The sequence below is a fragment of the Danio rerio genome, chromosome 11, assembly GCF_049306965.1.
Source record: "Danio rerio strain Tuebingen ecotype United States chromosome 11, GRCz12tu, whole genome shotgun sequence".
Lineage (NCBI taxonomy): Eukaryota > Metazoa > Chordata > Actinopteri > Cypriniformes > Danionidae > Danio > Danio rerio.
In genome coordinates, this window is record NC_133186.1 from 11,319,417 (window position 1) to 11,344,008 (window position 24,592).

The 24,592-nt window shown below is 33.7% G+C and overlaps 1 protein-coding gene across 4 annotated transcripts in view; it reads left to right on the top strand.

The window, feature by feature from the left end:
- Positions 1–20,418, top strand: part of rbms1a (RNA binding motif, single stranded interacting protein 1a) — a 60,442-nt gene extending 40,024 nt beyond the window's left edge. The window contains exons 6-14 of one of the 4 annotated variants that reach the window (XM_005155722.6): positions 102–181; positions 2,966–3,081; positions 3,416–3,462; positions 4,795–4,882; positions 7,666–7,716; positions 10,845–10,955; positions 11,070–11,150; positions 13,704–13,785; positions 18,255–20,418. In XM_005155722.6, the coding sequence (XP_005155779.1) occupies positions 102–181; positions 2,966–3,081; positions 3,416–3,462; positions 4,795–4,882; positions 7,666–7,716; positions 10,845–10,955; positions 11,070–11,150; positions 13,704–13,781 (652 nt within the window). In that variant the 3' untranslated portion in view covers positions 13,782–13,785; positions 18,255–20,418. The remainder of the gene's footprint in view (positions 1–101; positions 182–2,965; positions 3,082–3,415; positions 3,463–4,794; positions 4,883–7,665; positions 7,717–10,844; positions 10,956–11,069; positions 11,151–13,703; positions 13,786–18,254) is intronic. The other 3 variants (XM_005155723.6, XM_688303.11, XM_073916458.1) reach the window with 3 other exon arrangements.
- Positions 20,419–24,592: the final 4,174 nt, after the last annotated feature.

A 24,592-nucleotide genomic window follows, 5' to 3' on the forward strand; every position in this document is an offset into this window, starting at 1 on the left:
TTTTGTCTGTGTGAATGTAGTCCGATGTGCAATACTCATGTGTGTAGATGTTTTGTAAAAAAAAAAAAAAACTTTCTCTCTTTATTTTACTCTATTTTAAGGATGGAGTCGACAGAGAAGTGTGATGCCGTGATCTCTCACTTCAACGGGAAATTCATTAAGTCCTCTTCTGGGATGCTAGGTGCGTATTCATCACAAATATTTTCTATTTCTTTCTTTATATATTTATATATCTAAATATATAAACTGTATTAACTGTATTAAGCCTTTGTATCAGTATTTATACATTTACAAAATGTATACTCAAATACTGGGGAAAATAGTAAAAAAATATAATTATACAGAACCTTTTTATTAGATCGTCTTTGATTTTGAAATCAACTTACAATTGATTCCCATTTGATGTTAGCATGTTGCTAAGCTAATGAAACTATACTTACTTAGTTCAGATGCAAAAGCCGCTAAACGCCACTTCCGCCAAAATGAGCTAATGACATTGGGCTTTATCATACACCCGGCAGAATGTGGCGCAAGGCACAACGCAATTGTTGTTTGCTAGTTTCAGCTTGGCCCAAGGGTCGTTTTGACGTTTTGCGAAACGCTGTTTAAATAGCAAATGCATTTGCGCTCGTATGTGCGCCCATAGGCGTTCTGGTCTAAAAAGGAAGGCGTGTTAAAGCGCATTGCTGGCACGTTGCTATTTTGAGAAACTATAATAGATTTTTCAATAGACCAGAACAAAGCCGGTCTATTGTCCAGCGCAGAGCGCGTTAGTTGTGCGCCTCGGTTACACACTGCTTAATACACTCAAGATGTAGAGCAATACGCAAATATCTTTACATATGAAAAAGAACATAAATATTAAGGATATATATATAGGATATAATAAGGATATATATAGGATATAAATATAAAGCAATAAAATATTACAAAACATAATATTTTCTAGCCTACATAAATTTAAAAACCATACTTTCATGCCTTCTTCATCTCCGGAGGCTTTTACAGTTTATTCATAATAATTTGCTTTTGTATAATGTTATCATTATTAGCAGTATTTTTTTATTATATCCAAATTTATATTTGTTTTATTAAAAACAAGCTTAGTTTTGTCCACCTGTCAGGTTTTAGACCATATGGGGCACACCATGTGTGTTTGGATATAACTCAGTTTTTTGAGCACACTTCGTTATTATTGTTCATTTATTCGTCTGGAAATTAGAACTGAATTTAAAAATAGTTTTGAAACAAATCTTTGTGCATAACAAAATAAATTAATTATTTATAGGCTAATTGATGTCTGTGCGTACAAGGCTTCCCTATCCACGAGAGCGAATGTGAAAGTAGATTATGAGAGGCCTTATCTCTCATTCTCGCGCTGCAGATGCTCTGTTTAACTGTTTTCTTTCTAGTGAAATGCTCAGTTTTTTCACTTACAAAGTCGTCATGCAAATAGCAAATGCACCATGGCGCGACGCAACTGGCTCTTAAAGGGAATGGGACATGAGACTCTGATTGGTTTATTCTCAAAACACACCTATAACTCATTAAGAAAATAAGCTCAACCCTTTTAGAGCATGCGCCATGGCACAAAGTGGATTTTTCTGTCCTTATATTAGCAAAAGTGGATTCTGACACACCCTAAATGCGTTTGCGCCCTGCACTTTGCGCATGGATCGTCAAAATAGAGCCTTTTGAGTGAATGCTTTAGGCACGTACTACACCATTAACATATAGATTTGCTTCTAATTATCTAAAATCGCAGCATCAGCGCATTTAGAAATAACAGTTTGTTGGCAAAAGCCACTAAACGCCACTTGCCTTTGACAGCAAAAGGCCGCTATATCCCGGGAACCAATCAGAAGTGTGAATCGAATCATACGTTTCCAATGTAGCAGTGCACTGATATGCTGGTTTTATAAGGATATTGTTTATTCCGCTTTCGATTTTAAAAGAGTTTGATGAACTGGATTAGCCTGTCTGACTGACAGTGATTGGCAAATGAAAACGTCTCTTACCTCAAAACTCTGTGCATTATAAGAAAAAGAAAACACACTGTACAGTCGGGAGTGTACCATGCATTTAAAATGTTTTTTTGCACAGCGACGCTACTTTGAATGAGTCCAAATTACTATACATCAAACGGCAACTCCATTTCACGAAAGATGGTGTTCTTTTATCCCACATGGATGCTATAAGGATAAATAAGTAACCATGACCTTAAGTATAGTGAGAATGAATGAATCCCCTTTTTGTCCAGTAGGCCCACCTTGTGTTTTATTAGCTAATTTAAGCTATTTTTTAAAAGATAAATATTAGTGTACTAATACTAGTGTATACACTTATACACTACGGCCAATTTACCTATAGCTTATGTCTTTGGGGAAACTGGAGCACCTGGAGGAAACCCACGCAAACACAGTGAGAACATGCAAACTCCACCCAGAAATGCCAACTGACCCAGCTGGGATTCAAACCAATGACGTTCTTGCTGTGAGGCGACAGTGCCTCACAGAAACTATACTTGAAATCATTTTGAAATTTCACAAATATTGGGTTAAATCGTTAATATTAAATTATACAGAACCTTTTAATAGATTGTCTTTGATACTGTATCAAATTTAAGTGACTTACAATTGATTCCCATTTGGTGTTCGTTTGTTGCTATGCTAATGGAACTATACTTTAAAATACATTAAAATGCAAAAATACACAAATATTGTGTAAAATAGATCACTTTTAATAGTAAAGAACAATTTTAATACATTCTCTTCAGTGCTGAATTTAATTTAAGTGACTTATAATTGATTCCAATTTGACATTAGCATGTGACTAAGCTAAATGACCTATACATCAAAATAAAGGAGCTATACTATACATCAAAATGGCTCAAAATATTTTCACCTTATTTTAATAATGCATATACAATCTGTATGAGTACAACATGTCTTTGTATGGTTTACAGGTGCATCAGAGCCATTGTTGTGTAAGTTTGCTGACGGCGGGCAGAAGAAGAGACAGAGTCAGGCTAAATACATCCCCAATGGACGAACCTGGACAAGAGACGCCGAGGTGAGACTAGTAAGTCCTGTTTACAATTTTAAATATATATATATATATATTTTTGTGTGTGTGTGTGTGTGTGTGTGTGTGTGTGTGTGTGTGTGTGTGTGTGTGTGCGCGTGCGTGCGTAGCGTTGACGTCAGCCGAGTGGGTGTGTGTTTGTGTCTTTAAGCTTTAATGAGCCATTGAGACATGGCACCATACGTCATACTTTGTTTGGTTTCCAGCCATTGTACTGTAATTGTGTAATGTGTATAATTATTAACATATTTTAACCATCAGTTTTAAAGTGAAACACCCATGTGATGTACGTGAAACCTCCAGGGATTAAAACTTATTTTACTCTCTTTAGAGCGGCATGACTTTGACCTATGACCCCAATACCGCCCTTCAGAATGGGTAAGGACAACTTAAATGTGTTTTAAATGTGTCTTTATTTTATTAGATATACACCATAGGTCTCAAACTCGATTCCTGGAGTTCTGCAGCTTTGCACATATTTGCTCCAACCTTAATCAAACACAGTTGATGCAACCAATCACGGTGTTCAAGTCTACTAGAGCCTATTAAGCTTAAGTTTGAGACCATTGGTATAAACCATAGACTATACAGAGCCCTGGACCTACATTAAGAAGAAAAATAGATATTATGTAAATTATTTAAGGGCTTGTTTACAGAATGATGAACTATAAGGTTGATTTCCCTGTTTTAAATACAGTGTCGTATAGATGTACCCTAACAATTCATTATTATCACATATTAATTTGTGCCACCATTACAGTGATTTTTAATGTTTAATTTTGCACTATTTTATTCTCATTTTAGCTAAATCACGGACAAAACACATTTTTTTTCGTCATTTATGTTAAATCTTGCCAAGTATTTAACTGTATTAAAACTATAAACTATAAATAGTACACAATGGTAATGATTTAACTTCAAAAAAGCAACAAATAAAAAAGTAAAACAATATAAAATTAATTCAAGGCCACTAACTTTCTTTGTAGATGTTTTTTGACCTATGGAGCTCTGTATTATTCACCCATCATCTGAATAAAACTTGAAAACAATGGATTTCAATTTGACGTTAGCATGTTGCTAAGCTAAAGTAACTATAAATAACAAAATACACAAATACTGGCCAAAGTAGTTTATTTTAAACTATACAAAACACTTTTATATATATTCACTTTAGTACTGAATGAAAGTGTTTTGCACACTACTGATTTCAAATTTGATATTAGCATGCTAGCATGCTTTTATGCTAATGGAACTATAAAATATAAAGTACTTCATTTAGTTACACAGAACATTTGAATAAATTCTTGTCAGCATTGAATGAAATTGATGTGTTTTACGCACAGCTGATTCTACTTTGACCATAGCATGTTGCAAAGCTAATCATCTAAAATATATAACAAATATAAAATTATCAGGCAAAGAGAACATTTTAATAATACAAAACTCTTTAACATTCTCTCCAGTGTCTTAATGAAACTGAAATGTACTTAAAAATTTCTTCTCCACCATTTTGAGTGAAATTAGCTTAGTCAGTTAGCTAGCTTGGCCTCAGTACTTTGCAGGATTGCTTTAACCACAGTGTTCAGATATTTTTGACATGATAAGTAGTTGCCATTAAATAATTCAGATGTTGTATAAATATAAATGCTGTATACTGTACACCGTCACAAACTGTGTACAGTATTTTGATAATAATGTCTTTTATTCCAGGTATTATGCTGCTCCTTATGCTATGGGGAACCGGTTAATGACTCAGCCAGGAGTGTCTCCCTACATCTCTCCCATCTCCACATACCCGGTACAGCTTTTCATCATCTAATAAAGGGTTGATGAAGTGACGATGCATTTTCTCAGCTGTTATGAACAAAAATTATTGCCTATGTTGTTTTCATTACGCATAACAGATCAAGTCTTTTCATAAGTAGTAAATAATGCCTAAAGTGTTCTAGGTGTTAAAGAGGCTACTTTTAAGAATGTTTATTTTCATTTTTACAGAACAGTTAAAGAGTAAAGAGTTTAAACTGTAAAACAGTTTAAGGAATTGAGTTAGTCACCTCTTACATTTTTTCAAACAACACTTCACACTACATAAATATGACATTAAAAATAAAGTTTTACTTTTCAAAGTATTTGTCAACTACCTTAAACCTTACGCCCTATTCACACGGGGCTTCAGCGTCAACGCTTGACTGAAGGCGTGCCTGAAGTTGAGGCTAATGTGATCGTCATCGCAGCGTCAGCCAATGAAATTCAGTCAGCAATAGGCCCCTGTCTAGCTGCCATATTTGCATTCAGCGATCTGATTGGCTGACGCTTCCATCGGCGCTTGAAAAGTTGAGCTAGTCCCAACTTCTGCCGCGAGCAACGCCTCTGAAGCGGCGCCGACGGATCCACAATGCAGTTCGGCAATGCATGACGTCACCCATTCAAAGTGAATGGGAAGCGTTGACGCTGATGCCCCGTGTGAATGGGGCGTTACTCTAGCATAAATAGCGGAACATGGTGCCAGCTACACCAAGGTTGTGGGTTTGATTCTCATGGAAAGCAAGAACTGATGAAAGCCTTGTCCGCACTAATAAGTTTTAATTTAAAAACGTACATTTTTCTCTCCGTTTCAGCCTTCCGTGCTGTTTTTAGGAAACAAAATGAATTATTTTAAAAATGCTGTAAAAATTGATACATTTGAAAACGCCATTTTTGTGTCTCGGTGTGGAATGTGGAAACGGAGGCTTTCGAAAATGATGACGTACTTTAGTCATGTGAACAATACAGCTCACATGGTGGACAACATTGTAAAGAAGCATTTGTTTTGGATGCTGTACATTTCGACAGCTTTATTAAAGATTTTTATGAGTTTGTACATGCTCTATATTGCCTCTCTTTAAAGCACACAGAGTGTTTACTTGGAGCATAAATTGCAGAACATGGTGCCAGCTACACCAAGGTCGTGGGTTCGATTCTTAGGGAAAGCAACAGCTGATCAAGGTCATGTCCGCACTAATACGTGTTCGTTTAAAATCGAATATTTTTCTCTCTGTTTCAGCCTTCCGTCCAGACTAAGATGCTGTGTTCAGGAAACAAAGATATATCTTTTTGAAAACGCTGTATATATATTTGAAAATGTCATTTTTATGTTGAACTGTAGACTGTGGAAACAAAGGCTTTTAAAAACGATGACGCATTTAAGGGAGGCTTTCACACCTAGACTTTTGTTTCGGAACCTGTCTGGTTTGCCCAGTTAGCTCAGTACGTTTGGCATATGTGAATCCAGCAATTGCACTCTGATCCACGCCAGATCAATCGGTCTGAGATCGCCGATCGATTGTAGTGAGAAAGCGATACGATCCGAGCCCGACTATATCACAGTGTATCATGGATATGTCATAGGCATATTCAATTCAATTCAGCTTTATTTGTATAGCGCTTTTACAATGTAGATTGTGTCAAAGCAGCTTCACATAAATGGTCATAGTAACAGGATCAGGGTAGTTCAGTTTTTAGTGTTTAAGTTCAATTTAGTGTGGTTTGAAGTCATTATTTAAGAGTCCAAACACTGAAGAGCAAATTCATCGATGAGTAGCTTTTCAGATCCTGAACCATGCAAGCCATTGGCGACAGCGGAGAGGAAAAAAAACTTCACCAATAGGAGAGTGAAGAAAAAGAAAACTTATATACGGTTATATGAAAAGAGAGTTATAAGTAGGGTGGGAGGCCATTTCAACCGGTAAATGTGCATTTTTATAAAAGCCTTTAATGCATAAGCCAACTGCTATAAATCACCATTTATTATTAAAGCGCAGCTTTTCACTTATGATGTCTTTATTGCTCATCGTCATAAATTAAATTAAGGACACATGACAGCTGAGTGGGACTCTGCAAAATAAACCCTGAAACTCTGAACAATGTAAGGAGAGTTTAGCCACATGTGACTTTATTTAGCTCTTTTGGTCCGTTTAGAAATGTTGCCGTGTGAAAGCGAACCGCACCAAGAACAAGAGCAACATTGTAACAATTTTAACCCCTGTTTCGGGTCAAATAAATCGATACACAGGTGTAAAAGCACCCTAAGTCATGTAACCAATTTAGCTAACATGGTGGACGACATTGCAAAGCAGATATTTTGGATGCTGCCCATTCCTACAGCTTTATTAAAGATTATTGTTAGTTTGCACATGCTCCATATTGCTCCATATAAATGTTTACTGGGAGCTAAAGTTCAGCGACGTTTTGCAATGACATTTCAAAGAGACGGAAAGTAAATAAAGGGCAGGCGGATATGATGCAGATAAATGCATTTTATGTCTGTGAAGTACATGAACGAAAGCATGAACGAAAAGCATTTTCAGTCATTTCAGTGTGACTGACTATTTTTTCAGTCATAAGTGAAAACAATAATGTGGGGTGTTTTCAGATAGAATTTATTAGTGTAGATGTCGCCCACATATGTACCTACATTTGAGTGTGAGGCCCTTTAGATAAAAAATCAAATGCATAAAAATGTTAATGTGCTTCATTTTCACGCTCATGCTGAGTTGATGTGAGTGTTTCTGACTGGCACCTGCTTTCTGTGTATTTCTCCAGGTACAGAATCCTTCATGGATGCCACATCAGCCTTATATCATGCAACACCCAGTAAGGCCAAAATACAGTTGTTGTTTTTTTCTTTTTTCTTCTTCTTTTAATGACCTCTCCTTTCAAACAGGAGATGACTCACAACAAGCAATCCTGCATACACACGAGACAGTAATATGTGTATATGTGTGTGTTCAAACAGTATTTCCTCATTTTTGCACTATTGTGACCAGAATTTCTGTTATTTAGAGTAGACAGATATTTTGTTTATAGTGAAAAAAAAAGTTCGGTCCCACTTTATATTAAGTGTCCCTAACTACTATGTACTTACATCAAAAAAATAAATACAATGTACTTACTGTGTTTATAATGTATTTGAAAACAATTGTGGTGCTTTTGAGTTGGGATAGAGGTTGGGTTATGAACAGGTTTGGTGGCATGGGTAGGTTTAAGGGTAGGTTAAGGTGTAAGGGATGTTCAACAGTGTATTTACAAATGTAATTACAAAAGTTAATTACAGATTTAATTACATACAGGTATTTAATCAAGCATAAGTACACAGTAAATACATGTATTTACACAATAAGTACATTGTAACAAACTATTAATTCCTATGTAAGTACATATTAGTTAAGGCCACTTAATATAAAGTGGGACCAAAAGTTCATTAACGCTTTGATTGGACATGTTATATTGTAACAGTTGAAGTCAGAATTATCAGCCCCTCTTAGATTTTTTTCTCTGTTTTAAATATTTCCCAAATTATGTTTACCAGAGCAAGGAAATGTTCACAGTATGTCTGATAATATTTTTTCTTCTGGAAAAAGTCTTATTTGGTTTATTTCGACTAGAATAAAAACAGTTTTACATTTTTTAAACACCTTTTTAAGGACAAAATTATTAGCCCCTTTAGGCTCTTTTTTTCCCCCCAATAATCTACAGAACAAACCATTGTTATACAATAACTTGCCAAATTACCCTAACCTGCCTAGTTAACCTAATTAACCTAGTTAAGCCTGTAAATGTCACTTTAAGCTGTATAGAAGTGTCTTCAAAAATATCTAGTCAAATATTATTTACTGTCATCATGGCAAAGAAAAAATAAATCAGTTATTAGAGATGAGTAATAAAACAATTATGTTTAGAAATGTGTTGAAAATCTTCTCTCTGTTAAATAGAAAACGGGAAAAACAATAAATGGGGGGGCTAAAAATTCAGGGGGGCTAAAATTGGGACTTCAACTGTATATTGATGTTGGCGAAAAATGGCGAATGAAATAAAATGAATGAGTTCATGAACTCTATATGAGCTGAATCCAATATTAATTCAGTGCAGAAACTGTTAAATTATTGAGTAAATATACTCACTCATTCTTACTTATTGAGCAGTGAAGAAAATAAAAATTGTGATTTATGCAAGAACCTCTTTGGTATACAAAAGATAATTGGTTTTATCCATTTTGAAATGATGCCAGACACGTTTCTGTTCAGAAAATATATATATATATATATTAATATAACTTTTTTTTAAATTGAATTTATATGACACATTAAGTTGACAGATTTTTTCAAATATCATTTATTTTTTGCCATTTTCTTTTATTTTTCTATTATTTTTTTGTTTATGTGTGCAGTTTATATGATGTCAAAATGCTGAATGTTGGTTTATATTTTATTGAATTATTTCTTTATAATTTTTATTTAATTTCTTTCGGCTTAGTCTCTTTATTCATCAAGGGTCGCCACAGCAGAATGAACCTCCTTCTTTATAATACTTTTCTTGTAATTGTTGCTGACATTAAAGCATTAAGAAGTTAATTAATTAGAGATAGTAATCAGATGTAGTTGAAATATTTCATAGAATTGTTATCATTACTATTGTTTTTGTTTTATTTCAATTTTATACATATGTCTCTTATTTATATGCTGATTTTAAGGCAAAATGGTAGATTATTGTAAACATTTTAAAATAATTTTGTTTACACGATAATTTTGTTTACATGATGAAATAACAATTTACCATCAACATAGATATTGTTACTGACATGTAGTTAAATCATCAAGTTATTTAGTGCGGATGAAGTCGAAAATTTTTTACTTAATTATTAATAATTACTTTTATTTTTTATTTAATTTTAATTAGTGCTGGGCAAAGAATCGTAATTAATCATATACAAAATAATCTTTGTTTTGAAATATATACAATGCTCAGCATTATTGAGTCCACCCCATTTTGAAAATGAATATTTTTATCCATTGCTCAGTGAATATAGGCAATGAATGCTGATGCATTTAAACAAAACAGATTTATTAAACAGATATAGTTATTAAATAACATTTTAGTCACCAAACATACTTTAAATACTTTTTTTTTAATACTTTACAATTAAATTCATGGAAAATATTGCAAAAAAAAATTTCAGCCTACAAAATTGCAACTAAATTCCAACTAAAAATTGCAACTAAATATTTTTCTATAATATACATTTGGGTGTACTAGTTTTTGGACCATTATTGTAAGTTATTTTGTTCGATAAGCTCCAGATTTGGCTTCAGTACTGACTAATTTAACGTATATGCACAAATATAATATTGTCTAGCTTCCTATAAAAAATATGAGTATTTTCCTTTTAAAAGAGAGATTTGTGAGGAGTGTACTTATATATGTACTGTATATGCATGTTTATTATATACATTTATAACATAGAAACAAAACTATACAAACTGTTTTGTTACATAGATATTTACATTTCTTTGTAACTTGTATCATTTATATTTTATATCTAAATATAAGTAAACATTAAATTAAATATATGCATATGAGTCTATTCATACATATATATATATATATATATATATATATATATATATATATATATATATATATATATATATATATATATATATATATATATATATATAGTAAATATTTACAGTACACACACCTAAATTATGTTAATACAAACTTTTATATTGCATGCATTACATTTTTGACCAGCACAATTTTTTTTTATCAATTTTTTAATGTCTAATTTATATGCTGAAAATCTTATTATTAAAAACAAAGCATATAGCTATTCATAACATTAAATCTTAAATAAATAAATCATTTATGTACTGTATGTGTGTGTATATAGATGGATTTTTCATTTAAACATGCCAAATATTATTTTTGTTTTCGCCCTTTAGGGAGCCGTTCTATCGCCCTCTATGGAGCACCCCATGTCACTGCAGCCGTCCGCTATGTTGGCTCCTCTCACCCAGCAGATGGGCCATCTCTCTCTGGGCGGCACTGCAACCGTATGATCCTCTCTCACAGATTGCGCTAACATGGCACAAGCGTATATGCTAATTAATAAGTAATATTAACACCTGTGTTTTTTAATAACGCCACAAAATTCTGCTCTCCTGCAGTTTATTCCTGCCAACACGGCGATGCCAGGAGCTTACATCCCTCACTACACCCACATTCAGCCCCCTGCCATCCCTCCTGAGGTCAGTGATAGAGACACCGCGGGCTGCTCAGGCTTCTTTACTGGCTGGATAGATGGACAAAATGTGTCGTTCTAGCTATTCTGCTTTTCCAGCCAGATAAATCTATTATTACACTTATAAGCATATATATATATATATATATATATATATATATATATATATATATATATATATATATATATATATATGCATTTTATTATAATTAAATAAGGGACTTTTATAACAGTAATGCTGTGAAATATTATTATACTTTAAAATAGCTGTTTTCTGTTTTAATATATTTTTAGTATTTTTTTATTTAAAAGTATAACATTGATTTTAATATTTTTATATATTTATATATTATTTCATAAATTATTATGTTTTATTGAAAAAAAAAAAAAGAAATATACTTTTAATTTAGGAAGTATACTTTTTCAATATACATATTGTTAATTAAATTATTCCTATTTTTTCCAGGACTCTTTGATGAATAGAAAGTTCATAAGAATATCTTAATTTAATACATTTATATATTCAAAATATTTTTTACTGTCACTTTAAATTTTTTTTATTACTATATGTCATAATACTATATATCACGTTATATTATAACGCTTTATTATATTACAGTATATCATATTGAAATTTACTTTTAATTTAAGAAGTGTTCTTTTTAAATATATACGTTAATTGTAATTTTATTCCTATTGTTCCAGGATTATTTGATAAAAAGAAAGTTTAAAAAAAACAGTAACATTGATTTAATAAATTTATATAATCTAAATATGTTTTACTGTCACTTTTAAATGCATCCTGGCTAAATAGATGTTTTATTGTTATTTTTACAGTGCATTATAGAAACTTAATATTAAAACAATTTATTATATTATATTATTTAAAATTTTAATTTTATTATATTTTACTGAAAAAAATGTTAGGAATCTACTTTTAAATTAAGAAATTTACTTTTAAAATATTTTTCAAATGTAATTTATTCCTAGTTTTTTCAGGATTCTTTAATAAATAGAAAGTTCAAAAGAATAACTTTAGTTTAATAAGTTAAAATATTCTAAATTATTTTTTACTGTTACTTTTTAATTGCATTCTGGCTTAGTGTATGTTTTATTGTATAATATTATATAATATTATATTATTTTATATTATATTATACTGGAATAAAATGTCATATATATATATATATATATATATATATATATATATATATATATATATATATATATATATATATATATATATATACACACACACACACACACACACACTTTTAATTTAAGAGGTTTTCTTTTAAAAATATATTAATATATAATAAATATATGTTTAAAAGTAATTTATCCTAGTTTTTCAGGATTTTTTTGATGAATTGAAAGTTCAAATGAACAACATTGATTTTATATATTATAATACTTTATATTACATTATAATACTTTATATTATGATTCTTTATATTATATTATAACACTTTGTATTATAACAGTTTATTGTATTATATTTTTTGAGAAAATTTATGGGAAGAAATAAACTTTTAATTTAAGAAGTATGATTTTTAAATATGTTTTAAAATGTTATTTTGTTCCATTTTCCTCACAATTCTTTGATGAATAGAACATTAAAAGGAAAAACATTGATTTTATAAATTTATATATTTTAAATATTTTTTTACTTTTACTTTTTAAATGCATTCTGGCTAAATATAACTTTTATTATATGATATTATTTTATAGTATACTACAATACTTTATATTATATTATATTATATTATACTATATTATATTATATTATATATTATATTATATTATGATACTTTATATATTATAGTACATTATATTATAAAACTTCCATTATATTATATTATATTATATTGAAAAAAAGACATGTTAGGAATAAAAGTAAGAGCTTTAACTTTAAGAAGAATTCTTTAAAATATATATTTTAAATGTCATTTATTGCTAATTTTCAGGATTCTTTGATGAATAGAATGTTCAAAAGAATAACATTTGGTTTAATACATTTATTTATTCTAAATAGGTTTTACTGTCATTTTTAATGCATTCTCATTAAACAGAAATTTCATTTTTGTATTACATAAATTACATAATATTTTCAAACAAGAAATGTTAAGAGATATACTTTAAATTTAAGAAATATACTTTGACAACTAGTAAAATAGCCTCTGGTAGAGCAGTTCATTGGAATAATTATAAACACTGTCGTCCGAACATTAGTATGCACTAACCAAGTGGACCAAAACCACTGAATCATACAGTAAATAGGCTTAATTAAGCACAAGTCTGCCTACCACACCAAACAAGAACATAAGGAGATCCCAAAGGACTGTATATAAATATTCGCACAATGCAAACTAAATTTGTGGAAGCACAATAATATGAATACTAATATGAAAGTTGATTTGTCAGAAGAAGCTATAATCTCTTATGTTTGGAGTGTCCGATGCTTATATGTGTACAAACACCACTGAAAACAATTCATTTTTGAGTATTTGGTCAATTAATTTAATTCTAATTTGTCATTTCTCTCCAATGTTATTTACAGCAGGAAAGTGGTGTGCAGCCACAAGATGTGTCCTCTTCAGATCCGTCATCGTACCCTTTCCAACCCAACAAGCAATAAAACGGTATTTTACTATCATATATTTTGATATATCATTCTATTATGATGATATAGTGTTTTTATTCTCGTTCATTGACCCTGAGCTGTTCAGTCAAACTCACATGACTTCCTTTCTTCTGTGAACACAAAAGGAGAAGTTGTGCCCTTTCCCATACTCAGAAAGTAAATAGAAAGATTATGAGTCCCACACGTGACAAAAAGCAGTAAATATAGTCTCATCAATATCGAACGACGCTCTTTTATGATTTTATATACTCATTTATTCTGTAGTCTGTTAAAATTCATGATTCTGATTGGCTTAAAGGTGTGCAATAAAATTATTTAATGCACAGTGTAACGACCGGGGAGGGAGTGACAGATACAACTGAGGTAAGATCCAATATGCAGGTTTATTCAGCGTCAGGCAAGCAGTGTTCATACAGGTGCAAGCGGGTATATTAAGGCAGTCCAGAATCGTAATCAATGTACAGGCAATAGGTCGTAAGGCTGGTGGCTAAACAGGATAACTAGGGTAAACAAGGCTAGGATCGAGACACGGAGAAACAAGACAAGGAGGAAACGCGTTGTAATGTCACTATGGGCGAACAAGACTCGGCAAACTGGATGGGTTCATGAGTGGCTTATGTATGGTATGCTATCAGTCTGTGACAAGGTTCAGGTGGTGAGCGTAATCAAGCGAGATAGGTGAGCATGGGTGTCTGGGCGAAGTGCATGTATGAAAATGTAGTCCAGGAAAAGGCGGAAGTGTAGTTCATGGTTATGGGGGAAACCAGCGATCTCCGGAGAGCGATCGCTGGATCTCGTAACACACAGTAGTGATGGGAAGTTTGAATCATTTTACTGTGAGATGAATGAATCTTTTTTTTCGAGTCATTTCCTTCAATTTGCCAGAATATTATTTAAATTTTACAAGTTGCTTTCAAACACATCTACAAATAGCCTAAACATTGATCACACTACAAACAAGAGCTAACTACAATGCCATAAGAAAGAGAAAATAATCATTCATTGTTTACCCACTCTTTTGTCTATTATTGGCTCAGCTCACCTCTGAACCAAATTTGAGTGGTTCGATCACGTCACACAGACAGTCCCATATAAGCTTAACCACTGCACCTTTCGAGTCTTTGGAATTTTGAGTCGTTCGTTCATCACGTGACAGCATGTAAAGGGATGACTCAAACCTGAGAACTCGAGAGATGAACGGATCAAATCTTTTTCCGGCTCTGACTGCATATGATTGGCTTCTGTCTTTTCATGTGGTGAACGAACGACTCAAACTTGATAAAAAATTTGAAAAATGAACTAATCTTCTACTTCATCTGCACAAATGTGCGCATGCCCGAGTGAACAAATCACTGCCTGAGTGGACTTATCATTCTCAAATCACACAAAAGATTTGATCAAATTGTTCAAGAATCACCCATCACTAATGCACAGGTAGTCCCAGTCAGTCACAGTTCGAAAAAAGCACTCTCTCCCAAACATTAACAGTAACCATAGTAACTCAGTGACACTTGCCGGATTCTTCATTCCATATGTAATCTCAAGAACACAAACACACACACTCACATACATGTGCTTCACCAGGGACCCAATTACAACAAACAAATATGCTCAAAGTGACAGCTAACACATGTTACTATGAGCTACTAGCACTGGTGTAAAGTAACTAATTAAAAATACTCAAGTTACTTTAATTGAGTAGTTTTTCTCTGAAATTGTAATTTACTAAGTAGTTTTAAAAATGTGTACTTTTACTTTTCATTGAGTACATGTTTACTGCAGTATCTGTACTTTTACTCTCAATACTTTCCTTCAACCTGCTGTCACTACTTTATTTTTTCTTGTCTATGAGAATTAGAAAAATCAGTCCTGTAATTCCTGTCCAGTCAAATCACACATAGAAGGTAAAATGCATCAAAATGAACTACTTCAAGACATGTGCACTTTACATTGCAGCAAACTGTTTGGAAGCATGAAGTGTCCTAGAAGATGTTCAAAATCTTTACACGCATTGACCCAGAGACTGTTTAGATCAGGGATGCCCAAACACAGGCTGTTGCTCAATTACAAGAACGCAGAGACCGGTCTTGCCAGGCCAACAACCTAAAATCAACCAAATATAAACGTCATTTGATCTCATTATTGGACATCAAAATAATGTTGTCTATAGACGCTGACTAGACATTGAATTTTGGTCACCTGACATCACACCCTAAACCTAACCTAATATTAACGTCTTATGACATTGTGTGCCTGCTGGGCAATAACTAAATGCACTACATAATGTTACGTTTACACACATCCACAAATTACATGTAAATGCATCAACTTTTTACAGCCTAATACTCACTACTCACTACTCATGAGTACTTTTAAAAGGGCTACTTTTTACTCATACTTTGAGTAATATTTACAACAGGTACTTTTACTCTACTTACACTACATTTTTAGGCAAGTAATGGTACTTTTACTTAAGTATGCTTTTTCAGAACTCTTTCCACCACTGGCTAATAGATATGCTTGTGTCATGCGTCAGGTGCTTCGTCTGCAGTGTGCATTTAAAATCTTTTAAAGGGCACCTATGATGAAAATCATCTTTTTAAGCTGTTTGGAAAGAACTGTGTGTAGGTATAGTGTGTCCACTGTCAGATTGGAGTGATAAAAAGACAATGGGCTTTATTTTAACAATCTTTCTGCTAAGTCTCAAGCGCAGGGCTCAATAGCATTTAGGGCATGTCCGAATCCACTTTTGCTATTTTAAGGATGGAAAAATACACTTTGTGCCATGGCGCATAGTCTAACAGGGTTGAGCTTATTCTCTTAATGAGTTATAGGTGTGTTTTGAGAATAAACCAATCAGAATCTCATCTCCCATTCCCTTTAAGAGTCAGTTGCATCGCACCATGGCGCATTTGCTATTTACATGGCAGACTTTGTAAGTGGAAAAACTGAACACTTCACTAGCAAGAAAACAGTTAAACAGAGCATCTACAGCGCGAGAATGAGAGATGAGCCTCCTCATTCTTTACTTTCACTTTCACTCTCGTGGATAAGGAATTGTGTTATACGCACAGATATCCATTAGCCTAATGTAATTAATTTTGCTTGTTAAACACAAAGACTTATTTTAAAACAATTTCTAAATTCAGTTCTAATTAAAACGAACAAATGAACAATAATAACGAAGTGTGGTCAAAAAATAGTTATATCCTTATACACATGCTGTGCCCCATATAGTCTAAAACCTGACAGGTGGACAAATCTAAGCTTGTTTTTAATAAAACAAATATAAATATGCATTTAATAAATAATACTGCTAATAATGATAACATTATACAAAAGCAAATTGTCATGAATAAACTGAAAAAGCCCCCAGGATGAAGAAGGCATGAAAGTATGGTTTTTATATATATGTAGGCTAGAAAAAAAAATTCTAATATTTTAATCCTTTAATTCTTTTTCATTTGTAAAGATATTTGCGTATTATAGTTCCTCAAAATAGCAACGTGCCAGCAATGCGCCTTAACACGCCTCCTTTTTTAGACCAGAACGCCTTTGGGCGCACATATGAGCATAAATACATTTGCTGTTTTAACAGCTTGGTGCAAAACGTCAAAACGGTTCTTGCGCCAAGCTCAAACTAGACTTGCGCCGTTTGTATGATAGGGCCCAATAAGTCTCTTTTTAAAAATTTTCTGACGCTAAAATAGGCCCACCACAATGTGACGTAGGAGTGCGGTTTCCCACCCACCAAATTAATAGACAGGTGCCATGTTTCTATAATAACATTTAAACACATGTCCACAGAACATTTTTTTGCAAATAAACTGTGATTAAAATATTTGTTACAACTCTGTGTGATTTTAATAAGTTTAAAAAAATGTTTAAACAGAGCATGTTTGTAATAAAGACAGTACAATTGCTATGTAATTAGCATAACTATGTAGGAATTAATTATAAAATACATTTTTTTTCATACAGTTTTGAGCTGAAACTGTACAGACACATTCTGGAGACACAAAAGGCTTATTTTACATCTTTTAAAGGGGTAAAATAGGTGCCCTTTAATGCGTGTTATTTGTTGCTAATCTGTCGTTTTAGAAAACAAATCATTTTTAAGGGTTTTAGAACAAAAGGAGGGTTTTTGTAGTTCCTAGAACTATTGGCAAGAAGTACACATTTTTTGTCATGTTCGCATTACAGGAACTGGAAATGATTTTAGTTATAGAAAGGCTTTTTGGGGGAACTAAATTAGCTCAATTAATGTAGGGTCTACTAGAGGACACTAGGAACTACAGTGATCTAATTGTATGCTGAGTGGACAAATGGATGCCATACAAAACTTTAATAGTTCCAGTAACTACCAGTTTTCAGATCCACAGAAGATTGTATTTTAGCTTTTACCTATGGTTTGATTTGAATGGTTCAGTATTTAAATAGTGTTTGTTTGTTTGTTTTTTGTTACAGGTTAACCATCTGAGGTTTGCCCCAGACACAGTCTGCTGAGTGTTACTACAGTAGCTTTCTCTTAGAGGAAGTGACATCAGAGAGAAGGTGACGCTCAAGCACGGGTTCCAGAAAATTTGTCCATGATTTAATCATCTTCTAAAAGAAATCAACAAGAAACCTCAGAGAACTCTTGTGCAAACATTTTCTCCAACAAATCAAGACGAGGCAATATGACAGCAACAGTGGACAATGAAGGGGAGCAGAGTTTTATTTTGCTAGAACAGAGAAGATGACAAATTCTTATTTTTTACCAAGAACTATTAACACAGACCATGTCTGTGAGTAAAAGTGAGTGATGATGAGGATGGGATTTCAATGCATGATATTTTTTTTAAGTATGGTTTTTATTACGTTTTTACGGACTGTTTCTCAAACAGACGATAGAAATGCTTTTTTGAACAGGTTGCAGTCGAAATGAAGAGTTTTCTGTTTGCTTTTTGGTCTTCCACTCTTTGCCTTTTTAGTAGTTCAAATATTTACCTTTGAAATAAGGTGGGTGGGGTTTAGAACGACTGATACGATGCTTGCTGGCTATTGGTCCTTGCTCCTGTCTCTCAAAGCTAAGGCTTTCTTGTTTCCTTTTTTTAATGTCTCTCTGAACCGAACACGTTTTGCTTCGGAGACCATGTGTTTGTTGTGAATGAGTCTTCTTTCCATTGAATCCATGTGTAAAGTCTTTCGGTAGATTTAGAAGTGGATGTTGAGATAAGGGTGGGTGGGGTTTCTTGGTAGGCGGGGCATGAGTGGGTGGGGTTAAGCTAGCTGAGGTATGTGGGTGGGGATGATAAAGGGATATTGTGGATTTGGGAAAAGCTGATATTTTTTCCTGCCTTTTACAGGATGGTTGCGATTTTATTTTCAGTGCCATTTTTTATTTATTTTTATCTTCTTTCCTTCATGTTTTTTTTTTACGGAACACATCAGGATTTCTTTAATGCTCAGAAAAAAGGCAGAAGTGCAATCTTTGTTTAGGTAGAAAGCGAGAAGTATAGTTAAATAGTCGATTAAAAGTAATTAAGTATTTTAGCTTTCTTGGAACTCTGAATATCATTATGCAAATGAAACCTAAATTTGTGGCCTAACATATAAATTTACAAACACATGATTGCACAGTTGTAATTAAAAGTCACTACTCAAATTGAATAAATGATTGAAAAACATCCAACTTCATAGCAACTATGACACTTTCCACCAAAGACCTTTTCTGCCTACTATCGAACACGATAGTACGGACTACTGCATTGGGTTTTGGTCAAACGGAATGGTAGTTTGTGTCTCTTTTCATCAATCTTGACTCGCAGCTTTAATCTAGTTTGAAACATAAACATCTCTAAGCAGTTGGGCAGAGGGAAGACTTGATCACCGGTTCATAACACAGTTGTAAACAAGCCTTTCATCTGTCTGTCATAGTTAGTTAAACAGATTTCCGTGTGTCTGTGTGTGATTGTGTATTTAGATGTCCAGGTCAGCTTGACCTTTGATCTACCTCAGAGTTGTATGTGTTATCTGATTGGTCAGGCTGCAGGTCTATCCTGTCCAATCAGATGTAAAAGCACCAGCTCGGGAGCTGGTGTCATGCAGAACTTCATCTTTAACGCGTCTATTTGTCCTCCTCTTTAAAGAAACATCTATGTTTTGTATCTGTATGTCTTTCTGTTGGTGTTTTTCTTTTCTTTTTTTTTTACATTGCATTGTGATAATTCTTTTTTTTTCTTCCTAAAAAAAGAGAGGCTTGTGTAATTTTTTCCTGCATTTGTTTTTAAAGAAAATCCACATGAACTACCTTCTCAGATTTTTTTCTCCAGTTTTTGCTGTAGCCTCTCTGTGTTTAGAGGCCTAGTCTGAAGAACCAAAGTCAAATAATAATATGGTGACTAATGTGTGTCAAAAAGCAGCACATGGTAGTTTCGTTGGACAGATACATTGTCTTTAATTCAGCAGTCAGAATAGATGTTTCAGAACGGTAATCATCCACATGGTGTATAAATACAGGACTGTTGCTGAAATGCTGAATTTTTAAAAACTGTTTTATTGATCACCTGCCACTTGCACGTCCAGATTTTTAGTTTTTTTTCTGTTGTGAAAAGAGAAGATTTTTTTAATTAAAAGAGGCTTAAATGTGTGATTTTTGGTTTTGGTTTGTAATCCTATGGTTTTCAGGAACTGGTTACTTCTGACACTACACAAAAAAACTTTAACAACACAAGAAAACAATGGAAAATTTTGTCAATGATATTACATTTAAACTATTACATTTAAACTATTATTTGACATTATTACATTTAAACTCAATGCAGTGCAAAATTTTAAATACAGGTAATACAATTGCAGATCGTAAAGGGATAACTAAATATATTGGGAGGTAATAAAGAGAAGGAAAATAATGAGATTAGCCAAAGAAAACGGCAGCCTTCGTAATCATCAGATTCTAGTCAAAAACGAGTTTATCCGTTTGCAAGATACAGATGTGTATTTTAAATAAAACCTAAATCATTTCACAATTGTGCAAAAGCAGCATTTATATTTTAAACCTTTATAAAACAATTTGCTAAGCTATTTATTTTAAAGCTGCCGGGCCGGATTTTTGGAGACGGTGCTCGCTGCAGAGCCATTTGCGCAGAGCTGAGCTCCAGCAAAGGGGGAGCATGAGCATGAGAGCTCAAGCTCCCCCTCGCTGGAGCTCAACTCTGGCCAAATGGCTCTGCAGCGAGCACTACTTGGATTTTTGCGGTAAATGCATACGTTCAATTTGCAAGCGTATGCTATAACATTTTATTTACACGGAATCGACTTCAAAACCTTAACAGTACTGGTGTTTACCTGCAGATGGTGCTATGTGCCACAAAAAGCAACATTTTTCAGAAGCCTTGTTTTGGGATCATGTGTATCCTTGTACATAAAGCTGAAAGAGGCCCGGTTAATGTGGTCTTTGTATAGCTAGCTATCAGAGTAGGTTTTAACCATAAAGCCAACAGCTTATGCCTTAGACTCACAGACATCTTAAATTCGGGTTACTTTAAACGGTTGGTGTTTCCATTAATTATCAACAAATACCTTAATCAGGGCTTCTCATAAATATCAGGAGACTACAGACAAACTAGTTGACAATGAAATGTCTGGGAATGAATGTGAGATTAAAAAACTAATTTTGCTGCATCTTAACAATCTCTGCTTAGACAGACAGACAGGCAGACAGACAGATATATTTACTATGTTAATTAAGAACTCTCTTAGAAATAGACTCAGACTCAGCTTTATTATCCCGTTAGGGAAACTAACATTGCAACAAGGTACCATAACACAGGCGAAGTTTCATGTACACATAAAAAAAATAAATAAAAAATATTACCACACAACATCCATACATCAGTATATAGAAACATCCCCCTCCCCCCTGGACTCATGTAATGACGTAATGGCCACCATTACAAAAGAATTTCTGGTTCTATTTGTCCTGCAAATAGGAACCCTAAAACGACGTCCTGATGGCAACAGCTGAAATACAGAGTACAGTAGGTGATCCGGGGAGCATAGGATACCCTGAGCTCTCCTTAGAACATAATTATGGGAGATTGCCATTAGACCAGTCTAATTAAAACCAATGATCTTGCCTGCCACCTTCACCAGGCTGCTCAACCTGTTCTTGCTTGACACACTCAGATTGCCGTACTAAGCTACAATGCAAAAAGATAAAACAGATTCGATAAATTGTTCATAAAACAGCGTCATCATAGAGGTACAGACCTGAAATGATCTAAGTTTCCTCAGAAAAAACAGTCTTTGTTGGACTTTTTTATATACAGCCTGGGTGTTAGGTTGAAATGTAAACATATTATCAATAACAACCCCTTTATTTATGCGTGTCAACAATTTCAATGTCCAAGCCTTTAATATTAGTTTTGTTGGAGGTTGGAGAAGCCTTCCTGTATTCTATCACCATATCTTTTGTTTTACTTGCGTTCAGCTGGAGAGAAAATCTATCACACCAGGAAGTAAACTCCTGTATAGCAGGACCATGCCCCAAATCCTGATCGTGGAGGAGACTTACAATCACAGAATCATCTGCATATTTAATGATATGACAATCCCCGTGAATACTACGACAATCATTAGTATGCATGATGAACAAAAGAGGTGAGAGGCAGCAACCTTGAGGGGACCCAGTGGAACAAAACTGGAAGTCAGAAAGAGCACCGTTAACTCTGACACACTGCTGACGTCCAACTAAAAAAATCAAGAATCCATCCACAAATATTAAGATCCAAGTAAAAAAGAGAAATTAATTTCTCCACCAACAAATGTGGCTTCATAGTATTAAAAGCAGAAGAGAAATCAATAAACAAAAATCTGGCATGAGTCTTAGGCTTTTCCAGGTAATTTAACATTGTAAGATTGGCATCTTCAACATCCCTGCTGTGTCTAAAAGCAAACTGCAATGGATCAAATTTATCCTTTGACTGCAATAAAATCTCACCTTTAATAAATCTCTCAAAACACTTCATGACTAATGAAGTAAGAGCAACAGGTCTAAAATCATTTAACTCCCGGGGAAACTTGGTTTTAGCTACAGGAACAATAACAGATTTCTTCCAGATTTCAGGAACCCTTTGTAGCATAAGAGACTGTGAAAAAATGTAATGAAATATTTCAGAAAGCTGTTACGCACACGTATGTAGCACCCTACCACCAATATTGTCAGGACCCGGGCTTTTTTTTGTATTTATTTATTTATTTTTAATATAATATTAAATACTATTTTTTTTTAAATAAAGGTACGTGATCTGTCACTGGAGTGGTACCTTTTCGAAAGGTTTAAATTTGTACCTAAAAGGTCAAGATTAATACCTTAAGGGTACATATTAGTACCTAAAAAGTACAAAAGCGTTTCTCTTAAATCTTTTTAGCAACTAATACTTTTGAGGTACCAATCCTTCAAGTACAAATGTGTACCTTTTGAAAAGGTAAACCCCAGTGACAGCTTCTGAGATTGTACATTATTCATAAGGTGAAAATAAACAACAAAATCAATTGCATTGCATACTCTGAATGAGCTGGAACCTAAATATCTATTATGGTGAGTTTTTTGAATTCATGTAAACAATCACATAAACGTTAAAAACACCTTAGCAATCGACGAAAGTTGAAATAACTTATCTTTTTCTTCATAAAATGCTTTAATAGCCTTTGACCAGCAGATGGGGGTATAGTTAAGGTCAAAAAGTACCTCAGCATACCACACACATACAGTACACAACATCTGAGGAGTATCCATCGCTTAGCATTCCACATCTTGATGTTAACAATATTCTAAAATGGATTCAATTAATTACTTTCCTCAAAATTCCACAAAAAATCCCTTCAATAAGAATGTGAAAGAAAGAAAGAAAGAAAGAAAGAAAGAAAGAAAGAAAGAAAGAAAATCACATGTACATAAGTATTCACAGCCTTTACTCCAGACTACTACAGCCTCAGTTAATTTAGGTTATGATGGTTATGATGGATGATTGGATAACATATTTTCAGGCAGTTTGCAGTACCTTCTCAACCCTCATCAGCATGGAACATCGGTACACAGCCATTTTCAGATCTCTCCAGAGAAGGGTCAGTCAGGTTTAAGTCTGGGCTCTGACTGGGCCTCTCAAGGAGATTCACAGAGTTGTCCCATGGCTACTCCTTAAATATCTTGGCTGTGATCTCAGGATCTTTGTTCTGTTAAAAGATGAACCGCCACCCAGTCTAAGGTCCAGAGCTCTGCAGCAGGTTTTCATCCAAGAATGTCTCTACATTTATTGCATTTATTCTCCCTCAGTCCTGACTAGTCTCACTGAGTCCTGGCACTGAAATTCAAACTCCAGGTGGGCTTTCATGTTCCTTTGAATGAGGAAGAACTTCTCTATCATACCGGCCTGACTAGCGGAGAGCTGGTTGATTCTGGAAGGTTCTCCTCTTTCCACAGAGAATCACTGGATCTCTTTCAGACTGACAATCGTGTTCTTCACCTAGGGATTTCTCCTTGACTCCTGTTTGCAACCTGGTTTAGCAACCAATGAGTCTTAGTAGATACAAAACTACTTCCATTTGAGGATAATGAAGGCCAATGTGCTCACTGGAAACTTCGATGCTGCAGATATTCTTCTGTACCCTTCCCCAGATCGCTACCTTTCTAAAATCCTGTCTTTAAGGTTTACAGACAATTCCTTTGACTTCATGGCATGGTTTGTGCTTTGTTATGCACTATATAACTGTGCGATCTAATATAGACAGGCATTTTGTAATTACGAATCATGTCCAATCAA